Source organism: Myxocyprinus asiaticus, chromosome 40 (genome assembly GCF_019703515.2).
Source record: "Myxocyprinus asiaticus isolate MX2 ecotype Aquarium Trade chromosome 40, UBuf_Myxa_2, whole genome shotgun sequence".
Classification (NCBI taxonomy): Eukaryota; Metazoa; Chordata; class Actinopteri; order Cypriniformes; family Catostomidae; genus Myxocyprinus; species Myxocyprinus asiaticus.
In genome coordinates this window covers 14,865,844-14,889,320 of record NC_059383.1, presented here as the reverse complement: position 1 = coordinate 14,889,320, position 23,477 = coordinate 14,865,844, and the positions used below count along the sequence as shown (strand labels likewise).

At 35.6% G+C, this 23,477-nt stretch overlaps 2 protein-coding genes across 3 annotated transcripts; one reads left to right on the top strand and one right to left on the bottom strand.

Annotated features, from left to right (window-relative positions):
• The first annotated feature begins 595 nt into the window (after positions 1 to 595).
• LOC127431278 (hepatocyte nuclear factor 1-beta-B-like) lies at positions 596 to 10,523 on the top strand. Its single transcript, XM_051681656.1, has 9 exons — positions 596 to 1,082; positions 2,415 to 2,614; positions 3,366 to 3,642; positions 4,268 to 4,488; positions 5,355 to 5,500; positions 6,001 to 6,121; positions 8,121 to 8,270; positions 8,409 to 8,506; positions 9,806 to 10,523. The coding sequence occupies exons 1-9, from the start codon at positions 712 to 714 to the stop codon at positions 9,824 to 9,826; spliced, it is 1,605 nt and encodes a 534-aa protein (XP_051537616.1). The 5' UTR covers positions 596 to 711; the 3' UTR covers positions 9,827 to 10,523.
• A 5,321-nt stretch (positions 10,524 to 15,844) lies between these two features.
• tlr22 (toll-like receptor 22) lies at positions 15,845 to 21,770 on the bottom strand. Of its 2 annotated transcripts, none has more exons than XM_051681365.1 (2): positions 21,723 to 21,770; positions 15,845 to 20,977 (listed from the first exon to the last, which is right to left on the bottom strand). In XM_051681365.1, exon 2 carries the CDS (start codon positions 20,827 to 20,829, stop codon positions 17,974 to 17,976), a length of 2,856 nt encoding a protein of 951 aa, XP_051537325.1. In that variant the 5' UTR covers positions 20,830 to 20,977; positions 21,723 to 21,770; the 3' UTR covers positions 15,845 to 17,973. The 2 variants fall into 2 exon arrangements, with proteins under 2 accessions (XP_051537325.1, XP_051537324.1); XM_051681364.1 differs by having other exon boundaries at positions 21,643 to 21,769.
• Between the last annotated feature and the right edge of the window lie 1,707 nt (positions 21,771 to 23,477).

The following is a 23,477-nucleotide window of genomic DNA, read 5'->3' as shown; positions in this document are numbered from 1 at the left end:
TTTCAATGTCAAATAAATAAGCAAATGGGCCTAATATTATAATTGAAAAGTAAAGCTTATCTCCCAAAAAGTGGTGGGATTTTTTTTTTCACTTGAAGAAGATCTCTGCTGGACAGAAATGTTTATTTCTTTTTAAATGGAAAATTAATCTCATTATAATTAAAACTGGCATCACCTTATGGAAGAGTGCTCAATGAGGTTCTCAAACAGTTATAATGATAAATAGTCCTATAAAGATGTATGGAGCCAAATTAATACAGTATGACTGAATATGCTTTAAGAGCCAATGCATGCAAAGTCATGAAAAACTAAATGAACAGTGTGAAACGTAGAATAGTTTTTCTAGTGCAGCTATAAAATAAATTATATCAAATCCACCCCTTAGGCTGTCAAAAGACAACATGTACATATACTTGAGTAAAACATATACCAACGAAACATTAATTTGTATTAGCAGAATTCGTAAAAAGAGCATATCAAATTTGCACAACGTGCTACTGCCAATGGCCATTAAATCATTCCCAGAGCTCCGCCCCTCACGAACTTAGAACTACTTCCTTCAGCAGGTGCGCTTAAACCCTGGGCAACTGCAAAACTTTGCGTGAAGGACACTTTGGTCACCTCTGTCCACACACTTTGCCTTAATTTCATTTTATTTTAATTTTACGTCTATTTACCGAGTCCGCGAGGATTTCCAACGATACCGGATTTATGTTTTCTGACATGGTGTCCAAGTTGACATCGCTTCAGCAGGAGCTCCTGAGCGCCTTGTTGGACTCGGGGGTCACCAAGGATGTACTGGTCCAGGCGCTGGAGGATTTGTGTCCATGTCACCCTGAATTCGGAATAAAAGTGGAAAAACCTTTATCCCCAGGTAGTGCCCACGGCGGCAGCGACTCTAATGATTCAAAGCCGGTGTTTCTGACTCTGAGCAGCGTGCAGGGTAAAGGGAGCAAACTGTCCGGTGATGAAGGCTCGGATGACGGGGATGAGTTTGACACGCCGCCGATCCTGCGGGAGCTGCAGTCTCTGAACACGGAGGAGGCGGCGGAGCAGCGCGCTGAGGTGGAGCGCATGTTATCGTGAGTCAGAGACTGACATTGCAGTTCGTGAAATAAATACATCTGGAATATAATGTATTATCTAAAAATAATGTATGCAAACAATGCAGGGCAACACTTTACAGTTCTCATGTTACACATTATGTGTTATTATAGGGCTTAAAATGAGCAGCTTCACAAAACAATCATAATTAATTAGTTTCATTCACTACTTATGTAATTAAACAGAAAAATAAACACTAATGTAAAGTGCTACCGAATATAGTAAAATTATCTAGTTTTATCCAATTATTTATTTTGATGTACTTTTCAAAAAAGGCCTGGAAAAAAGATCTGTAAAGATAACATTACAAAATTGTTTAGGCTATTTTAAATGATTTACCGTTTTAAATAGCCCATATATTTTCATTTTTTCTCATAGTATTATTTTTTTCTTATTCTAATTATTTTATTTTTGTATTAATTACTTAATTTTGTAACTTTATATTTTTTAGCCATTTTAAATAATTAGAAATTTGTTTTGGCCTTTTTTTGACAACAGTTCAGTATGCTGGGGGACAATAGAAAAACAACGCGCAAAGTCAAAACGAAACCACGTGTTGTTGTTATTATTAATTTATTTCTATAAATCATCAACAGAAAGACACACGATGTCGTATGAATAGATGGAAAAGATATCTAGTTATTCATTGTCCAAAGTTATAGGCTTAAATCAACATCCTCGACCACTCTAATGTGAGGACTCATTTCCCAATACAAACATTTGCGGACTCACAAGTTATTTTCTTTAAGGCGTATTCAAACAGTAACAAGCAAGCGTTTATATATACATATATATATATATATGTCGTAGCTGCGTAGATCAAATGCAACATGGATAAAATATTTAATATTTAAATACTTTAGGCCTATATTATATAGCCTATCTTATATTAAAAATAACCTATGTTATGCTACATTTCTTTCTTTCTTTCTTGTTTTGTTTCTATATTAATCCTAATGATAGTCGATATAATATAGACAAAATAGTCTCGTTGTGAAAAAAATAACTTTCATCATGTTACTCCCAAAGAGTAAAAATAATTTCCGAAATACTAACTAATTTAATCAGTAGGCCCACTCACTATTATTTTTACTGACATAGGCCCATGCATGTTTGAGTTCTTAATACTTTTGCATAGCCTAATTTTGATATAGGCCTATATATACATGTATTTTTCAAGCATTTTCAAATGTCAAAAGGATATTTAAAAGTCTTAAAGGACGTGTGCTAATTCTACACTCACAAAGAAATATAGAAAAATTAAATAGTTAATTATGAATGCTCAGAACAATAGTTTGTGTTGTTCTCAGAGAGGACCCGTGGAGGGTCGCGCGCACTGTCAAAGGCTACATGCAGCAGCACAATATTCCCCAGCGCGAGGTGGTTGATGTCACGGGTCTCAATCAGTCGCACCTGTCGCAGCACCTGAATAAAGGAACACCGATGAAGACTGCCAAACGAGCCGCGCTTTACACCTGGTATGTCCAGAAACAGCGCGAAATCGACCGACGTAAGTCGACATCCCTTTTCGCATATAATGTAAAAATTATACCAGCTTTATCTATAACATAGCTTATTAGACCGTGTTTATTTTCCTGTTATGCTTTTATATATTATTATACTTAATTGAATCTAGGCCTTATTTTGTATAGGTACATTTATCTTATATTATAATAATACAATGTTTTTTAATAATTAATTGTACATTTTTAATGTATTATTATGTACATTATGTATTTTAATTATTTACAACATAACACATATACAGTAATATATCTACAAATCCATATCCATATCCGTATGTCTATATAAAAAGCTTTTGTGAATGTGTATTATTTTGTGATATATATATATATATATATATATATATATATTCAGATTTTGGTGATGTGAGCTTTTGAATTTTGAAGCATTTTTTTTTCTTCAAAAATAGCTACATTTATTAACATTGTTGTTTTATATGCTGCTATCAACTGTCATGTATTTGCCTTTGACTTGATCTGAACAACCTACTATTATTAACATCAACTTTTTGGCCAGGTCTGTGTGTGTGTATATATATATATATATATATATATATATATATATATATATATATATATATATATATATAATGTGAGCTCTGCTCTGTAAGCCCTATCAAAACAGTGCCTTCAAAAATAAAAAACTGGGCCTTCTTAATGGGACTCCCCATCCAAAGCACTATCTATTATGATTCTGCCTTACTCTGCCCCAATGGTGTCCCCCTCTTATTTCCGCAGAGTTCGATCGTGTTCAGGGCTCTGACCCCATTGACTCAGGCAGTCAGGATCAGGTCCTGTTTTTTTTCCCAGAATTCAACCATGCCGGACACAGCTTGGGGGCAGTGGGAGGTTCAGGGGGGCCACTCAGAGAAGAGGGGGAGCCAGGCTCTAAGAGAGTGAGGCGAAACCGCTTCAAATGGGGTCCAGCATCTCAGGAAATCCTCTACCAGGCTTATGAACGACAGAAGAACCCCAGCAAAGAAGAGAGGGAGGCGCTGGTGGAGGAGTGCAACAGGTAACTTCAAACCAGTGTCAGAAATGAATGATGATGATAATAATAATACATTTTAATATTTTTTTAATAATAATAATAACACACTCAAAAATAATTTTAAGATTTATGCATTTCAGTTTCATAATAAAATTCCATACAATTTAATTAATTGTTAAAAATATCATTAAAAAATCATAAGAAAGTTTTATAGATTTTTTTTAATTATGCAATTTTGAAGGTATAATGAAGGTAAATCAATATATAATAATTAAAATAATAAAAAATGTTATACAAATGTATAATGTATAACATATATATAACTTATTTATAATATATGACTTGATACTAATTTAATTTTATAGGTAATACTGTATGTTAATGAATTAATTAAATTCAAATATTTAATCAAGGATGAAACACAGCGTGTTTTTAAATGGTTAAAAAAAATCCCTAATTAAGGTATAAAATAAAAGCCCCTGAAAATCAACTTCAGGGGCGAATATTGCTTCTTAATAAATACATTTGTCATTTCTGACAGTAAAAACGATGAGCAATTATAAAATTATAAATAAAGCTCCATGATGTGTGTTAAATATATAAAAATATCAATTCCATTATTTATTTATGTTTTTTGGGTTGTTTTTAGGGCAGAGTGTGTGCAGAGGGGTGTGTCACCCTCTAAAGCTCATGGACTGGGTTCTAATCTGGTCACAGAGGTTCGGGTATACAACTGGTTTGCTAACCGGCGTAAGGAAGAGGCCTTCAGACAGAAGCTGGCGATGGACACGTATACTCCCCACAGCATGAACCCCCTGATGTCTCATGCATCCTCACACACCCAACACCATCACAGCAACTCAGATTCAAGTAAGATTTAACTGCAGTGCAACCACTCACGCATAACACACACACGCACACACATCCACTCACAGAAGCAGAATAAGTGTGTGTGTTTCATTGGAATTCCACGGTTCCTTTGACACACCCACAGGTGAGATTGAAGGACATAAAATCACATGCCACAATTTTTAGTGTCAAACCAGGGTCAAGTCAAGGTTTGAGCACGGTGGCAAGGAGGGAGTGATCACATTTAACAAAACTTCAGCACATATTTTTCCCCTAGACGATACAGTGTTTTTAAAATAGTTTAAACATGATCGTACAGCTTCATTAAATGTTTTCAGCTCAACTTTATTTTAGGAAAGAAGCACACAGTTGTGTTCTGTTGAAAAGCTGCAAGCCGTCACCCTGTGAAATGGGGCGAATTTCGCAGAATGTTTACAAATATTACGTCAGGCAAGTGAGTCAGAGAATGTGTTTACTCAAACTGTGTGTTCTGCTACAGTCACTGACCTCAAACTGTTCAAAAGCTCTTTGATTGTATTTTTTTGCCTATACGAAGGAAGCGACCAACATTTAGCATAATCAGTTCTAAGGTATGTTTTGGAGCATGTTTTTTGTAATAGAGTAGAGTCAGTCTTAAAAGATGATCTTAAAGGAGATCTTTAGTAGTATTTGGACTGTGCAGACTCTTATCATTTTTACAGATATACAGCTATGCTACAAGGTCCAATAAAGATAGACAGAATCAGGTCAGTTTGTACAACTAGGAAAGTTTTCTCCTTTTCTCGCTATTTTAAACTTCCTTTTGATAATATGTCAACTGTATTGCCAAAGCTTAGTAATGTAATTATTTATAGACATCCCTCTCTCTCTTGTCTTTTTCAATGCAGAACTGAGGTATAGTCAACAAGGAACCAGTGAGGTCACTTCTTCGACAACCATCAGTCACCATGGTAACAGCCATTCAGTATTGCAACAGGTGTCTCCAGGTAGTCTGGACCCCTGCCACAGCCTGTTATCAACGGATGGCAAAATGGTAAAGTAAAAAGTACCTAGTGTCATATGCATTAACCAAACTGTAATATCATCATGGACATGCATGCTTTGACAAATACAGGTATCAAGCCTGAAAGAAAGTATAAAAAGCACTGTACATTCTACCCACCTGTTTCTTATACCAGAAATATCATGTAACTTCGGTGCAGCAGAGATCAATGCACATTTTTACAGACATGATTGATAAAGTCAGCCTTTATTTGAAAACTGACTCAACTAGGTCAAAGAAAACATTGATCAAGCATGTGGAGGCAGAGCATATGAAACCCTGCCTTTATTCACTTTTATGACTCGTGTGAATTGGCCCCCCCCCAATAAACATGAGTTATGCGCTCTCATAGTCCAAAAACTCTGACACAAAGACATACATTGCTGACTGTGGACGTTGCTTCCCAAAGAAACCTTGCCCTTACTTGCAAAGTGTTTGTGTACCTTATATTTACCTGTATTTACATAGTGTGTGTGTGCGTGTGTGTCCAGATCACGGTGTCAGGTGGAGTCTTGCCTCCTGTGAGCACTCTGACCAACATTCATAGTCTTTCTCAGTCGTCTCATCATCACCAGCAAGCACAGAACCTCATTATGAGTTTGGCTGCTCAAAGTGAGTGTATCACCTTTTAATTTTCCTCCTTATTTTTCTTGGGTGAAAATCAAAACTAATTTCACCTTAAAGTCAAATATTAAATTGGACTTTAACTTTGCATGAAAAAGAATGCCTATTTTGTAACATTAAAGGAATATTCCGGGTTCAATAAAAGTTAGGCTCATTTGACAGCATTTGTGGCATAACGTTGATTCTTTTTAAAGAAAAAGTAGTAACCTCTTTTGTAGTTTTATAAAAGCACTTACATTATTTCTTCTGTTCAAATGTATTATTTGAGCTGTAAAGTTTTTTAAATTGTAATTTTTACAGTCATTTTAGGGTTTTAGGGTTTGTTTACATTACATCATGATACAGTGAAGTTGTAAAATTGGCTATAACTTCACACAGAAAAGGTTAGTACGTGATTTTATTACACTAAAATCATGTTTACACACATATCCTTTATGTCTTGTGGCAAAAATTTTGGAACAGTGTATTTTAACACAAATAATTGTCCCCCATTCACTTCCATTGTAAGTGCCTCACTGTAAACCCGGTTTTTGCTTTTTTTAAAGAAAAGGAGGGATGAGACAGAATCATTTTTTGTAGTAATAAACATTATGCCACAAATGCTGTCGATTGAGCTAAACTTGTATTGAACCCAGAATATTCAAAACATTTTTTTGCATTGTGACATTTGCCTTACAATCAAGCACCCCGATTCTTAATTCTGTAATGCAAAAAATCTCATTCTCATTACTGTAAATTGTATATACATATACATATATACCGTATATATGATAGGTTTTGTTGTACTGAATTTCATTTATTGATGTTAATAAATAAAGTCAAACAGGACGATTTTCATAACTGTATTTCAGTACTGAGAATGAGTGAAGTAATGAGAATTGACAGTCATGAAAATGTTACAATGGCAAACATTTTAATGGTCCTAAAATAGGCCCCATTTATGCAAAAAATATAATATGATATATTTTTCTTTATATTTTAGGGTGAAATATGCGTTTAAGATTCATCTTCTTCAGTCATTAGTTTGCAAGCTCAAACTGAGTGTTGATGACCACTATACTCATAAAATGGAAAACAGCTTTCCCTTGCTAGTTTGAAATAAAAGTGTTCAATGTACTATGTCGACATATGCTTACATTCATATCACAAAGCTCCCAATCCACCCAGACCATTTATTGAAACAAAACTGCAAAAACCAGCAATTCAGAAATCTTCATACATTAAAATAAGACCGCCTGTGTTTACATATCTACATATTTTCAGTATTTATCAAATTTGGCCCTCTCTGATAAAGGACAGTTTGAACTGTGTATCAGTAAGCAGAGCTTAGCCAATCTTAACTGAGATCATTTAGAAGTCTAAATGGCCTTTTACGGCAAACACATTTTTGCGTCAATATGTAAACTTGCAGTAGATGGACATTTATGAGTTTTGCGTCGCATTTTGCTGTATTTTCAGTGTCTTGCGCAGAAGTGCCTCTCTTTTTAGATGCCTTTGTGCTGCGCCTAGTGTTTTTCAACGCAAGAATGTGTTTGGCCTGAATGGACCCTTACAGGTACAAAAACGAAAAAAAGCCTGTGTTATTCTATGGATCAAAAAGAAACTGAAAAAAAAAAGAAGAAAAAATCGTCATTACATTTAAAACTATAGCTAAAACAATTACATTCAAAACTAAAACAACTTGCAACTGTTTTGGTTCAAGGGAAACATTGTAGGTGGACTAAATGGGAAGTATAAAATTCTAGAGGATATGGACCCTTTAATAACTCTATTTGCATTTTCATTACATTTACATAATCATTTTGCAGATACTTTATCCAAACTTACAAATTAGGAAAAACAAAATCAATTTATCATACATGAGCAAACAAAATTAGCGGTATGGCAAAACCGAATTTCAAAAGTAAGCTGTAGTACAAAAGCTAGAGTACATTTCAAACAAAATTTCTGTGACTGAAAGCATTTTTATAATTTTTTTGTATATCAGGTTTGACATCTCCTCAGTCTCAGAGTGTGCCAGTCATCAACAGTGTATCTGGACTCACCACCCTGCAGCCCATGCAGTTCCCCCTGAGCACCAGCCTGACACCACTGACCACAGCACACATCTCCACACAGCCCTTCACACAGTCTCACAGTAAATACATGCACACACAGTATCACAGCACCTGGACTTTCACATACAGTTCTTTGATATTTGCAAATGTTTCATTGCTTATGAATGCAGAAATTGAGCACTGGTTCAAAACTCACATTCTGCTCATGTCTTTTCCAGTGTATTCTCCCAAACAGGAAGCTGCTCAGTTTTCCCATCCCCCTCGATACACGACAATGGACACCAGCACCATCACACACCTGGGCTCCAGCAAGCAGGTCAAACTCAGCTTCATTTTGCAGCTTGACATGTTGACATTTTTCTCTATACATAAACTGTGTGCATCCGTACATTCAATGGCACTCAAGCACTAAATGTCATGACAAAATATCAAACCAACTGGCAATTTTTTTTAAAGAAAGATAGCTCAACCTCACATTTCAAGCAAATCCTTTCACAAAGAAAAAGTTTGCTAGGTTTTAAATTATAGAATTTAAATCAAATAGATTGTTATAATGTTTTAAATTAAGATTAAATCATATTTTGACACTCGGTTGTCAAACGTGGACCATGTCCAGTTACACATGTGGTTACTCACTTAGCTCTGAGAAAAAGACTAGAATCATTTCAAGAGTTCTGTGGTTTATTTTGACGAGGAGGAGGGCAGGGCCAGGCCATGAGGACACACGGCCGGCCCTGAATCAGGCTAATCAGCCGGGAGGGGGATAAAGACGAGCCAGAGGTGCCAGTTTGAGAGAGAGAGAGAGAGACGCACGTGGCTGCATTGCATGTGTGTCTGCGTTCGTTTATATTTGTTTTATGATGAGTTTTATCATTAAACTTTACGTTGACTGTTTAGCCGGTTCCCGCCTCCTCCTTGCCCTTCCCTTACCCCGTTACATTCATGTACTTTATTCCTGAAGCAAATTAGGGTAAACGGATTTGATGTGCTGTCCATTATGAAGGGGCTCAAGCAAGGGACTGGGCTTGAGCTCTAAGAACAACCAACCCAACTAAAGCAAGAAATAGACAATTTTGAATATAATTGGTATAAACTTTATGAAATATAAAAGTGTAGATGGGGAGGTGGAGGGATGCCGGAAGAATCGTCAATGGGGTGAGGGAAGCAGTTGCTTATATATCCTTGGGATATGATTGGCAGGCCTAGACAAACAAGCTCCTCACAAACTTACATTTAGAACTTCATTTATTTGCCAGTTGGTTTGGTATTTTGTTATCTAATGCAATTAAATTTATTCTAAGTGTGTCTTATGTGTTCAAAACTTTCTTGAGCCCCTGTATGTTTGACAATACGCTAAAAAAATGTTAACCCAAACAATGTACTTCCTGTGGTAACATCCAAATTAGCTGGTTTTATTCAGGTCAAAAATATGATTTAACATCACCAAATCAACCTGAATACATTAGGCTGCACCAAGAAAACTAATTTTAAGGGTTAGATCAGGTAGAAATAGCTCTTTAAGGTAACAATTGCAGGTTACCACTTTTCACTATGTATGCTTGAGTTTTTAGTAGTAGTCATGATTGTTAATCGCTACTCTCTATCGTTACTGCAGTGTCCTTTGCAGGCCTGGTGAATGAACACACCAGAGTGAGAACTTCTCGGCAGCTTAGCAACAGCAGTGCCTGACATCTGCATTCATCAGTTACTGTGGAAACCTCCCAGTGTGGAGAACCAACAGGAGCGACACTGCCTCTGGATTGTACGACAAATGAGTAATTGTGATTTATATCTTACACCTTTAAGCCATAGCGGATGACAGAATAAACTGATGGAACTTGCTGGAACAATTGAATACTGAGCCAAAGGTTTCACACCAGCCAATTTTGGCTGATGAAATCTTCCAATATACTGTAAATACAATCTGATGAAGAAATATAGTTTGTTATAAAATACAAGGTCAACCTTTCAAGCAAAAACACAAAAATAGTCAGTCAACCACGGATGAGATTTTGTTTTCTACAGACATTGTTTGAGATTTTAGATGTATCCCATATTTTAAAATAAAAATAAAAATCATCATATTACCATGTAAATTCACATTCATCAGTAGTATCTCCATTTCAATACACATTGCACATAAAAGTTATCCCAAAAGATGCTACAATTTCTTCTCAGGGACTGATTTCACACTACTCCATTGTAGCTAATATTATGAAAATGTATATAACTGACTAAAGCTGTGCTTTTTTATATACAGTATGTTTTGGAATCACCTCAATCATATTTATATTTGTGTAAAATTGACTGAAATAATACATTTTTGAAGAATGTATCCTGGTTGTAGGGCTCTTTTTTACTAGTTTAAACCAAAATGGGTGTTCATAGAAGTGTGTTTAGCATTGTTAAACAATTAGATATTTTTTGTCAGTTAATGGACCCAGTACATAAAGCCTCTTAGTGCACTTTTATGTCTTATGAATGCTTTCACACTCTAGTGGAGAGACAAAGGTGTGAAAGAGGGGTTGGGACTGATACGGGCAACAAAAGTGTGTGTTTTTGTTTTCCATGCACCATTAGGTCTATTTCCCCTGTTGTCTCACTGGGCAAAGGGCAAAGTAAGTATAATCTTAGAATCAACTTTTATGAAGTGAACAAGAGAAGTAATTTCCTTTACTCTCCTCACATGACTTCTCTACCATGGGATTACAGTTCCTTTCCCCATAGAAAAACTAAATCAGCTAAAACATAGAGCTAAAGTTCCTGGCTGAAGAGCAAAAAGGAACAATCTGGAGTTTAATTTCACTCAAAGCATGTGGATTGCTAAAAGAGAGCACTGCATATGGGTTTTCTCAGAGCATATGAAAAGCTGCTTTAGTAATTGTTTCTCGAGGACAACTACTATTGATTGATTACAGCAGTGGCTCTGTGTTTTTATGTATTTTAGCTCTGGTTCAGAACAGACATAATGGGAAAATATAAATTTGTTAATGTATAACAGTGTGAAGGGTAGTTACTTTTTAATGTAACAATACCTAAAAGCAATGCAAATTTAAAATAAATTGAACCCTTGCACAAGGTAAAAATACCCTTGCACAAGGGGGGAAAAATTTATTGGTCAAACAAAAAGGTAATTATATCTTAGATTTCTAAAATATAGATTTGTGCAATTTAGTTATGTAATTCTGTTACAGTAGAAGACGACCCTCAAATTGCTTACAATGAGCTAAAGTTCATTTTCGACTGAGACAAGTTAAGCTTAATCAACAGCTTTTGTGGTATAATGTTGATTACTACAAAAATGCATTTTGACTCATCCCTTGTTTATTTAAAAACAATCAAATCAAAATCAAAAATCACGTTACAATGGGGCACTTACAGTGGAAGTGAACTGGGCCAGTCCATAAACGTTAAAATACGCACTGTTCGAAAGTATCACAAGACATAAACATTATACGTGTTGACATGATTTTAGTGCGATAAAATATCTCACTTACCTTTCTGTGCAAAGTTATATCAAATATTACAACTTAGTTGTTATGACTGTATAACTCCGGTAAACTCTGTAATCACAATGAGCAATTTTCTCACACTAAAATCATGTAGAATAGAGATTTTATAATGTGTAATGTGTACATCTTGTTGCTATGCTTTTGAAACTGCATTTGTTTTAACATTTATGGACTAGCCCCATTATCTTTAATTGTAAGTGCCTCAAAGTAACCTTGTTTTGTGCTCTTTCTTAATTTTTTTAAATTAACGAGGGTCAAGTTAAAATTATTTTTGATTTGATTTGATTTATTTGACAATAAAAAGTTAAATGAATCACAACTCAAATTGTCAAGGATAAAACAATACATTTATAAACTTATTTCCATTGTGGTCCTTGATATTATATAATATAGATAACATTTCTGGTGACAGGTACACTGGCATTGATAGTATTTCTTCACATACAATGTCCACACATACAATACAATATCACAATTATACATATACTCATTATTTAAAAAATAATTCATCAGTAAGTCAATTTATTTAAAACCAACCATAGACTAAAACCAACCATATTTGTTATACACTAAGTAACTTATTCCACTCCTGTGTTCCTGAGTATTCAAAAGACCTCTGGCTATACGTGGTTTTAAAACAACATAAAGTAAGATCCGTAATACTCTGCCTGGTATTGTAACAATGTTTTTCACAAATCCATTAAAAATAAGTACTAAAATAAACTGGAGCTCTTTTGTTTATTATTCTATGTACCATATTAAGTTTAAGGTGAACTGCTCTACATTCAATTGGCAACCACCAAGATGTCTAAAATAGGTTTCATCCACACAAGAAAAATTCTGAATCCCTAAAACTAATCTAATTAATTTATTTTGAGATGCTTGTAACATTCCCATCCACATCCGAGACAAATCAGACATCCAAGAATTACACGCATAGTCAATAACATTGCACTAAACATGATGCAAGTAATCTTAAGCATTCTCTATCCAGAAATCCAACATTTCTAGCAAGAAATTTGGTCCTTGCATTAACCTTACCTAGAACTTTCAAGGCCATTCTTGTGCCACTTAGGCTATTGTCAAGAACGCAACCAAGATAATTGACTGATGATCTATTTAAAATTGCACAGTTGCCAACCTTGGCAGCCAACTCGGCAGCCCTCTGTAATTTATATTTAGAGCCAAACAGTATTGATTCCGTTTCGCCAAGATGTAGTAAAAGTTTGTTTTCTGAGAGCCAATCTTTTACCTTACTGAGTTCCTCACCTAATTTCTCCTGTATTTTACAAGCATCCTTACCTGAAACCAATAGTGCAGAATCATCAGCATATAAAAACAAGCCCTCCCAGTGAGATAAGAAGTCAACCATGCAATCACTGTATTCGGAAAAACCCATCACACTTAATTTATGTAAAAGTATTGAGTGATTTACTGTATCAAAGGTCCAAAAGAACCATACCACACAATTTTCCATCATCAATCTGTTTCCTTATATGATCTGTTAAATATAGTAAACAAGTATCTGTGGAATAAGACTTTCTAAAACCTGACTGCAAATCATAAATCAGTCTATTTTTGCATACAGATTCATACATCTGTTTATGCACAACCTTTTCTAAAATTTTTGACGCCACACTAAGGATGAGACCGGACAGTAATTCCCAGAATCATATCTATTCCCTTTCTTATATATTGGAATCATTTTTGCTATCTTCAAATCAGATGGTACTCTACACTTTTTAAGTGATAGATTAACAATAATGTAATTGGGGCCTGGGTAGCTCAGCGAGTAAAGATGCTGACTACCATCCCTGGAGTTATGAGTTCGAATCCAGGGCATGCTGAGTGACTCCAGCCAGGTCTCCTAAGCAACAAAATTGTCCCGGTTGCTAGGGAGGGTAGAGTCACATGGGGTAACCTCCTCGTGGTTGCTATAATGTGGTTCGCTCTCAGTGGGGCGCGTGGTGAGTTGTGCGTGGATGCCGCGGAGAATAGCATGTAGCCTCCACACGCGCTGTCTCCGCAGTGATGCGCTCAACAAGCCATGTGATAAGATGTGCAGATTGACGAGTTCAGATGCAGTGGTAACTGAGATTCGTCCACCGCCATCCAGAGTCACTACACCACCATGAGGACTTAGAACGCGTTGGGAATTGGGGCATTACAAATTGGGGAGAAAAAAATAAATAAAATATTTATATATATATATGTAATAGTCGGTGCAACGATATCTACAGCATCTCTTAAAAACCTAGCTGGAATACTATCTAGACCCGTTGCTTTAGACACTTGTAATTCTTTGAACATTATATTAATCTCTTCTACTGTATCTTTAATAAAAGAGAAAGAATCTGGTAACACTCCTTGTCTTGAATAGAACCTCTTAACAAAATCAATCCCATAACTTCCTTTACTTGGAGGCAACCTTTCTACTAAGCTATTAGCAATAGATGAGAAAAATAAGTTTAATTTGTTTGCAACTTCACTTTTATCAAATTCTATCTCTCCATCAAAATCTTAGCCCATTTTTGATGAACCAGGTTTCGATTTACCATCAAGTTTGAGCTTATTCAGTACCCTCCACAATGATTTTGAATCCCCCTTTTTTACTTTTAATTGTTCAGTAATAAAGATACTCTTTGCTTCCCTTATACTTTTCTGTACTAAATTTCTAAGTGCTTTAAACTTATCATAATCCACTAAATTCTTAGTTCTCCTATAAATGGATAGGGCCTTATTTTATTATTTCTATTATCTTCTGATTCATCCAAGGACTGGATCTTTGCTTAACTCTCACCTGTCTAAGCGGAGCAACTTTGTTTACTATTAAGAAATAAATATTTAGAATGTACTCAAGTATTATCAACTGATGAGGTGTTTTGTATATTTCCCATTTAACTCTATTTAGGTTATCTTTGAATATTTCATCATTATAATTCTTACTGTTTTATGACTACTACATTTTTGTTTAAAACATTTATTTGTGCAGAATATAATATAATGATCACTGACACCATATTTTATCACTCCTTTCTGGGAAATATTCTTTTCATCAGACACCAAAATAAGGTCGATAGTACTATCACCACTGTCCCAAACCCTAGTGGGTTTGTTTATGATCTGGGTTAAATGAAATTATTTACATAATGTCCGTAGAGCATTATACTTCCCCCCTGTTCTTTTACTAACATCAGTATTAAAATCCCCCATAATAATACATTCCTTTGTCAAAGCATCATTATAATTATTCAAAGCATACTCAAGTCCTTCATAAAAATCATTTTGATTTGGTGGTCGATAACACACTCCAAACAGAATAGGCTTTGTTTCAGGAAGTGTTACATCCAGAAACAATAACTCATGCACAGCATTTATGTCTAGCACATCAAAATTAATATTGGATCTAATAAAAACACAAATGCCACCCCCTTTTCTATTGCGATCCTTTCTTTTTTTAGTTATTTATTTAAATAATGCCCAATTTTTTGAATGCCCAATTCCCATTATGCTCTAAGTCATTGTGGTGGTGTAGTGACTCAATCTGGGTGATGGAGGATGAATCTCAGTTGCCTCCGTGTCTGAGACCATCAATCCATGCATCTAATCATGTGGCTTGTTGAGTGCGTTATTGCAGAGACCTAGTGCGTGTGGAGGCTTCATGCTATTCTCCATGGTATCCACGCACAACTCACCATGCGCCCCACCGAGAGCAAACCACATTATGGCGACCACGATGAGGTCACCCCATGTGACTCTACCCTCCCTAGCAACTGGGCCAATTTTGTTGCTTAGGAGACCTGGCTGGATTCACTCACCACACCCTGGATTCGAACTCATGACTCCAGGGATGCCAGTCAGTGTCTTTACTCGCTGAGCTACCCAGGTCCCCTATTGTGATCCTTTTTAATTATATTATAACTTCATCATCATTTATTGTCGAATCTAACCATGTCTCTGTTAAACATAAAATTCCCACTTGGCAGTTATTAAGCAACCACCTTAATTCATCTATCTTCGGTAATAAACTCCTTATATTTAAATGCACAAAATGCAAGCCTTTACCTTAAAACAGTCCTTAAATAAATCATCTGAAACACATGTAAATGGGTATTATCTGTGGTAATTAACATTATCCCACAAATACTGATGATTGAGCTTAAATTTTATTGAATCCGGAATATTCCTTTAACTGTGAGTGTCAAGCAGCTCTGGATAAAAGTCACAATCATATTGATCCATACAAAAGGACAACATAAACAGTTATCTCCAACATATGTATCCCAAGTTAAATATACACACAAAACAAATATTAATCAAGCACCAAAAAGGACTCTGTATGAGTACAAACAGAGAAAGAATAAATACAAGTAAAGTAAGTGGTCAAACATTACTTCACAATGAGGCTAACATAAACATAACACAATGTTTAATTCTGTGTTCTAAGACACACACAAAAAAACAACAATATGCAGACCCCCAATTATATGACTGTTGGTGTTTTATTGATTTGTGGAAGATTTCTTGTGTATCTTGTGTTAAATCAATGTTGCACTCATGCACTTGTCCTCCAGGGCTTGAGATGAAAGGAGAATTCCTGCGGTTAAGGCTCCTGAAGTCCTTTCTATCTGCCTCCTAGATTTTTACAATGGTGCCTTTAGCAGCAAAAGAGCATGGTCTGAACAACAATCATAGTATTGCTTACATCTCAGCTTTCCTTAGACACACCGATTGCACTTGCAAAACTGCTGCAGGTCCATAGAAGCTGAAGATATTCAAAAAATACTTCAATGAAAAATAAAATCTGCCTCACGTTCGTTGTTCCAAACCTGTATGACTGTCTTTCTTCGGTGGAACACTAAAGGAGATGTTAGTCATTCAGTTTCATTGCCTCTTTTTTCCATACAATTAAAGTGAAAGATGACTAGTAGGAATAGTAAATGGTGAGAGAATTTTCGTGAACTATCCGCTAGTCTGTGCACAAAGAGACCTCTTAAGCTGATTAAATCACATTGTACTGTAATTGTAGACCATTAGCAATAAGCAATTAGCGTGTAAAGGCTTCTGCAAGAAAGCAGAGGATACATGCTGGGAAGTGGACAATGGGAGACAACGTGGAGGCGTGGAGTGGTGAAGGTGGAGACGTGCTCTTCAGAACAGTTCTGCAGATAGATCTTATGTCAGCTACTAATGGACACATTGGTGTCAAAGTTCAGAAAGAAAGGAGGAAGAAAAGCTGACTCTACACCTGTAACCTTTGCTGAAATAGACAGTACACAATAGTGGCAGCTTAAAGGCGATTTTTATTTGGCCCTTTCCTTCCCCATGTCCAGCTATATAGGGGTCCAGTGTGTGGGCCAAATATCATCCCACAATGACCCCTACTGAGACTGACTTGTTTACTTGGACTATTTTAAACATGCTGACTGTATGAGTTTTCAAGCTACAGTAGCATTTTACTGAAATAGAAATGTTTCCTGAAAATGTTCACCAAAATTCTTAAAGCAATAATTCTATTCTACTCTATTCTATAAAAATCTATTTTTGAGCATTAATCTGCAATATTTGCAGAATGACGTTGCAGAATACCACAAAAACAATTCCATTACAGTGGTTGCAATTGAGATAACAGTGAGGAACTTGCAACGGAAGTGAATATGGCCTATTTTTGCAGGGTTTAAAGGCAGACATGTGAAGCTTGTAGTTCTATAAAAGCACTTACATTAATTCTTCTGTTAAAACTTGTGTATTGTTTGAGATATAAAGTTGTTCAAATTGTAATTTTTACAGTTTTTTTGCGATTTTAGGATTTACGGGTTATGTTGTCAAGTTGTAGAATTGGATATACCTTTACACAGAAAAGGTTAGTAAGTGAATTTATCAGACTGAAATCATGTTTACACACATATGGTTTATGTCTTGTGACTATACTTTTGAAACAGTGAGTATTTTAACGTTTACAGATTGGACCAATTCACTTCCATTGTAAGTGCCTCACTGTAACCCAGATGTTTGCAGGTTTTTTTTCTTTTTAAGAAAAGGAGTGATAAGTCAAATAATCTTTGTGTTAATCAACATTGGCTATGCTAATGTTCATGTATTGAACCAGGAATATTACTTTAATAATAAAAGCACAGTTTTCAAAAAGGTGTTCCTTCACTGTTACTCTTGATTAGTCACGAATAGTCAGTAGAAATTGAAAAAAATACTAAATTCCCAAATGATGTATTTTGTTGTTGTTGTTGTTGTCTTTGGCTTCTTGCCCATTGTTCTAATGCCCAGGTAGAATAGTACACTCAGATTTGGGTTTCTGTTTGTTCTCTAAAGCCATCCTCAGCTTTTGCCAGAAAATCCTGGAATCTTCTCCAGGTTTGGGCCAGCGCAGGTAAGTGCGTTTCTTCACCAGATTTCGCATCCTGTAGTACGGCGATAGCTGATGTGTGGGGATATCCTCCAGGAACACCAAGATCAGCACATCCTTCTGCTCATCGAAGAGTCGGAAGCTCGCCACTTGGACCTCACTGGAGCACCAGTTGCTTTTCAGGTAGTTTCTGGTAATCAGGCAGATGGTCTTACGGCTGCTGTATATTCCATCAATGATGTTGTCCATGATTGGCCTACCTGGCTCAAAGTCTCTGTGGTGCAGGCACAACTTCCAGCCCTGTTCTCCCTCTAGTTTGGGCAGAAGTTCCTCCATGACCCAAAGCTCATCTTGAGTGTTGTAGGAAATAAAGGCATCATACTGAAATGCTTGTTGCTGGAGCATCTGTTTCTTCTTGCTGTCGTAAAGGAAGGCTAAGATAAGGTAGTATGCGTAAACTAGCTGAAATCGCAAAAAATGCCAGATAAAAGAAAAAAGCAGGGTGACAATGACCAAAATACTGCTGCAAAGAAAGCAGATGAAGTCATAATTGACAGTGCAGGAATCAGTGTTAAAAACAGATAAGCGCATGCCTCGTAAGGCAGGAGGATAGCTACATGTGTACTTGTTAAAATAAAAGACTTGGGTTGTGTTATTTTTCATGGCCCAGTCGATGAAGAAGGCATTGTTACAGTCACAAGTAAAAGTGTTTTTCTGTAAGTCGAGGATTTTGAGTCGAGGCAGAGACTCAATCAAAGTTTTGTTAATTGCATCAATCTCATTTCCTGGGGCTCTTAAGGTAGAAAGTCTCGAGAGATTTGCTTTCAACAGGAAGTTCAGTGAGCGAAGTTGAGTTCTTGAGATAATGAGTTTGGTAAGACCTGAGATGGGATGGAAAAGCTCAGAGGGGATTGCATTGTCTTCTGACAGTGCGTTCTTGGAGAGATCCAAATACCAGAGTTTAGGGCTAAACTTGAATGTGTTGGGATGTAGATGATTAAGATTCATGTTTCCACCGTAAAACCTTTCCAAGGAGGATAAACCTTGAAGCAGATTTGAGGGTACTTTGCCAAATCCTCGCCGTTGACTGTGGATGCTCAACACCCTTAGCAACTTTAGGTCTATAAAGGGAGGGTGTTTCAATGTATTATCAGTAAATGAAATGCTATTGGCAAACAGATCTAGACTATCAAGATTGGGCATCCCTGAGAACACATTTGGGTGTCTGAATGTTCTAGCTGTTATCTTGTTTGATGACAGTAACAGAGAGGTCAGCTTCTCCAATCCACTGAATGCATTGGCTTCAATCTCTGAAATCTGATTATCTTGTATCTCCAGATTGTTGAGTTGGGATACATTCCTGAAACTGCCTTTTTCAATTTTGCTTAGCTTATTAAAACTCAGCTGCAAGTCCTTCAGGGAATGGGGCCCATTTTTGAAAGAATCACCAATCTTTAACAGATCATTTGACCCAAGCTTCAGGACTTCAAGGCTCATAAGGTCTTTGAATAGACAGGGACTAATATGTGAGATTTTGTTATTGTACAAGTACAGAATTTTCAACTGTGTCAAATTGGCGAAATCACCACAGATTAGCTTGTTGATGCTGTTTCTACTAAGGTCTATGAACTCAAGAGTGGTAAGCATCTGAAAGGAGTTTGTAACTTTAGTTAGTTTATTGATTTGCAGATGCAGTATTTGTAGTTGCATAAATCTTCTGAATGTGCCTGGTGACAACTGGAATATGTTATTTTCTCCTAAATCCAATTCTGTCAGGTTTGAACAGGGTTCAAACATATGGTCAGTGAGGTCTGTTATTTTATTAGCATTCAGTCGAACAACTCTCAGTGCAGGAGAACACGTGTTCAGCAGCAGTTCTGTCTTGTTAACAAGCTTGACGTTTCCATTAAGCCTGATTTTATACAAAAACTTCTTGAAGCTCTGAAGCACAATAGCAACACTCTGGTGTGATATGTCAACATCCATGAAGTATAATGTTTTTACAGAGGTGAAATATGTCTGTTCTGTAACATTCCAAGTCATGGTTCCATTTTGACCACAAAAAGACAAATCAAGAAGGTTCAGAGTAGGAAATATATTGTCGGTGAGACTAAACATTCCCAAAGGGTTGTTGGAAAAATCAAGCTTTTTCAATGACAAGGGCTTTGTTGACATTTTACTTGAGTTAAAAACATAAAAATGGTTGCTTCCAATGTAGAGTTCCTCTAAACCTGGAGATGCAAGAACAGGCTTGACTCTTTCTATGTAACAGAGGTGGTTGTTTGTGAGGTTCAACACCTTTAAATTTTGAAGGGTGTTGAAAGCAGATTCATCAATGTCTTCAATGTTATTACCATCAAGATGTAATACCAGCAGGTTGGTTAGACTGCGTAGCATACTGCTTGAGACCAATTTCAATTTGTTGTTGGCCAGATTGAGATGGGTTAAGTTGGAGAGACTGTCAAATGCACCCTCTTGGATCCACACAATCTTATTGTTGGATATATTCAGATCTCTCAGGTTTAGCAAATTCTGATAGTCTCCGATTTTTATTTGTGCAAAGGCATTAAAGGAAACATCTAATATCTGGGTGTTGCTGGGTATCTGTGGAGGAACACTGAAAAAACCCATTTTGTAGCAAAGTACTTTCAGCCCGATGTCATATTGGGAATTAGTGATGGTGCAGTTGTTCAGGGAAAATGAAGTAACTGCAGAAAAGAATCCACAGAGAGCAATACACAACACCATTAGTTTTAGACTTCCCATTTTCCTAGATTTTGCTTTGATGTCAAAACATGATGATTCATTGAGTTCTCCTTGTGTAAAAATAGTTACTCTTAAAGAATTTGTCTTTATATTTCACTTATTCTGTTCCCATCGCCCAGCCTTCCGTCAGCCTTTGGCTTTGTACTACCTATAATGAAAATGTTGAAAACATTTTAATTATTCCATGCGCTCAAAAAACATAGTTTATGTTATTTTTAAGATTTCAGAACAAAATTCCATCAAATTGATTGGCGTAATCTTTAACAAAATGTTATTAAAAAAACTTACAGATCAAGATAATGGGAAAATTGTTTAACTGTTACTTGTGAGTGAACCATAATTATTTATCAGATTATCTACAGCTGCAAAATGATGGATGTTATCATTGATTTACTGTGAACTTACATGATAAACAGTTCCTCTCGCAAAGATAATAAAGAATCTTCAAGAACATAAACACGAACAATAGAATATTTCATGTCAAAATCACATATTTTCTATAACATTCCCAACTGACATTTACTGTTGTGGCAACAAACATAGTTTGAAAGATATTTCACAAACAGAAACTGCCTGTCTGTACTGCCACAAATAAATATTTCTTAACCAAACTAAAGTCATTTTCATCTCAGAAAATCTTTCATTTTAGGAAAACAGATAATTACAATTCTTTTATCAAAAAGCATGGCAATGCGCAAATATGCTGCCACATGTTAAATAATTTACTCATCAGGATCATTATTGCCTAATGTACATGAAAATAAATACTTTCATTCATTCTGTGAACGTAAATAATCACAGTAGTCTACTTACAATATGCTTTCAACCAGAGCTGCTGATGTACAGAAATGAAACATTTTACAATCCACTCACAAAGACTCCCTTTTCATTACCTTTTCTACAATCCTGGAACACAAGTGACAGGTTTTTTGGTATGTTGTGTATCAGGAAGTGAAGTTATCTAAGGCAGACAAAGCAGAAGTAAATGCCTTACACATCCACATGGCTTCTAAACCTATAGATTCACATTTAATCTGACACCTATAACATAGTGTATGCACCCAATCTGATTCTACTCAAAGTTTATTAAATTTTTTCATGTAAATGTTTGTGTGCTTTGGTATTTTCCTTATGGAATTCATTCCTTTACAGTATATTCATGTGATGGTTCGAAAGTGATTGCAGTGATGAAATGAGACTTTAGTTCTCCTTTGGACTTGACCAACTTGACCAATACTTAAAACAGAAGACAATGTGTCATCAGCTAAATGACTTGTCTGAATCACAATAGAGTACGTTTGTTTTGGCTCCTCTATTTCTCATTGCCATAGGAAGTGTTTAATTTTAGTTAATAATTTATTGTTCTGGAATGTTGAGTTTAAACTCTCTCTAACTCGCACCATTTCACTTGCTCACTTAAGATTGCGCTCAATCCAAAACAAATAAAAGAATAAATACAAAAATCTTGATAATCATTACAATACAAATCAATTCTGTGTATAATAGTGGTTTATTTATTTATTTTTTGTAAATGTGTTTTGGTGTCTGGCATCTTACATTTAGCTTAATGTGAATTTCAGAATTTCTTTGATATGTTTCCCTTTGTATTTATAGGAAAAACACATTTCACAACTATTTTAAATGTCCATAGTCAGTTTAGACAAAGACAGATCAATTATATATATATATATATATATATATATATATATATATATATATATATATATATATGTGTGTGTGTGTGTGTGTGTGTGTGTGTGTGTGTGTGTGTGTGTGTGTGTGTGTGTGTGTATGTGTTTTATGGTAGAAAATGCATGTTTTGGTGTTGTCCCCAACCCTGAGTTTCACATATAATGTCATATTTAAATCAAAGATTTCCTACAAAATTTTGCAATTTTTAGTGTATTTTAATTAAACATTGTTTCAGCGAGCATATTATTAGCGAACTGTAAGTATACATCAGGATTTTGTTCTTTATTTCCTTTCATTTATACCTGTCCCTTAATGTATCTGTCATTACCAACACACTCTACATAATGCACTGAAATAAAGTTTTTGTCAACATTAAGTTTACTTGGTAGCCATGGTAATCTGAGATCCTAGTGGAGCACATGTAAAATAAATTCACTCTTATTCTTATTGATAGGCATGTACACTTATTAAGTGTCAACACCAAACAAGTTATTTTTATGTTAACTTAAGTAATTTTGATGACATTTTTACTTCTTTTCTATTTCATTTACTAAACTTTACATGTAGCTATCCAGCTAGACTTGCTAGTCATCCAAGATGACAGCTTTGTTTCAGGTGCTGGCTAAGACAAGAGAAATCAGACCATGGGGTAGAGCTTTTTTAAATTGCCTGCTATATATATTGAAACACTTGACTGAAATGTTTCTCATGATCTTAAAAATCTTTTGATCTAAAGGCGTATGATTAAATGTTTGAAATTAGTTTTGTTGACAAAAATATTATTGTGCCACCATATTAATTTATTTCATTATAAAACTAAAATTGTATGTACAACTTGCAAAAGAGCTGTATTTTTAGGAATGCATGTCTTATACAAAACAGCAGTATGACGTTGTATAAAGTTTCAGTTACATTGACAGGATGGGGATGTAATGCAACAGCGCACTCGAGTGGAC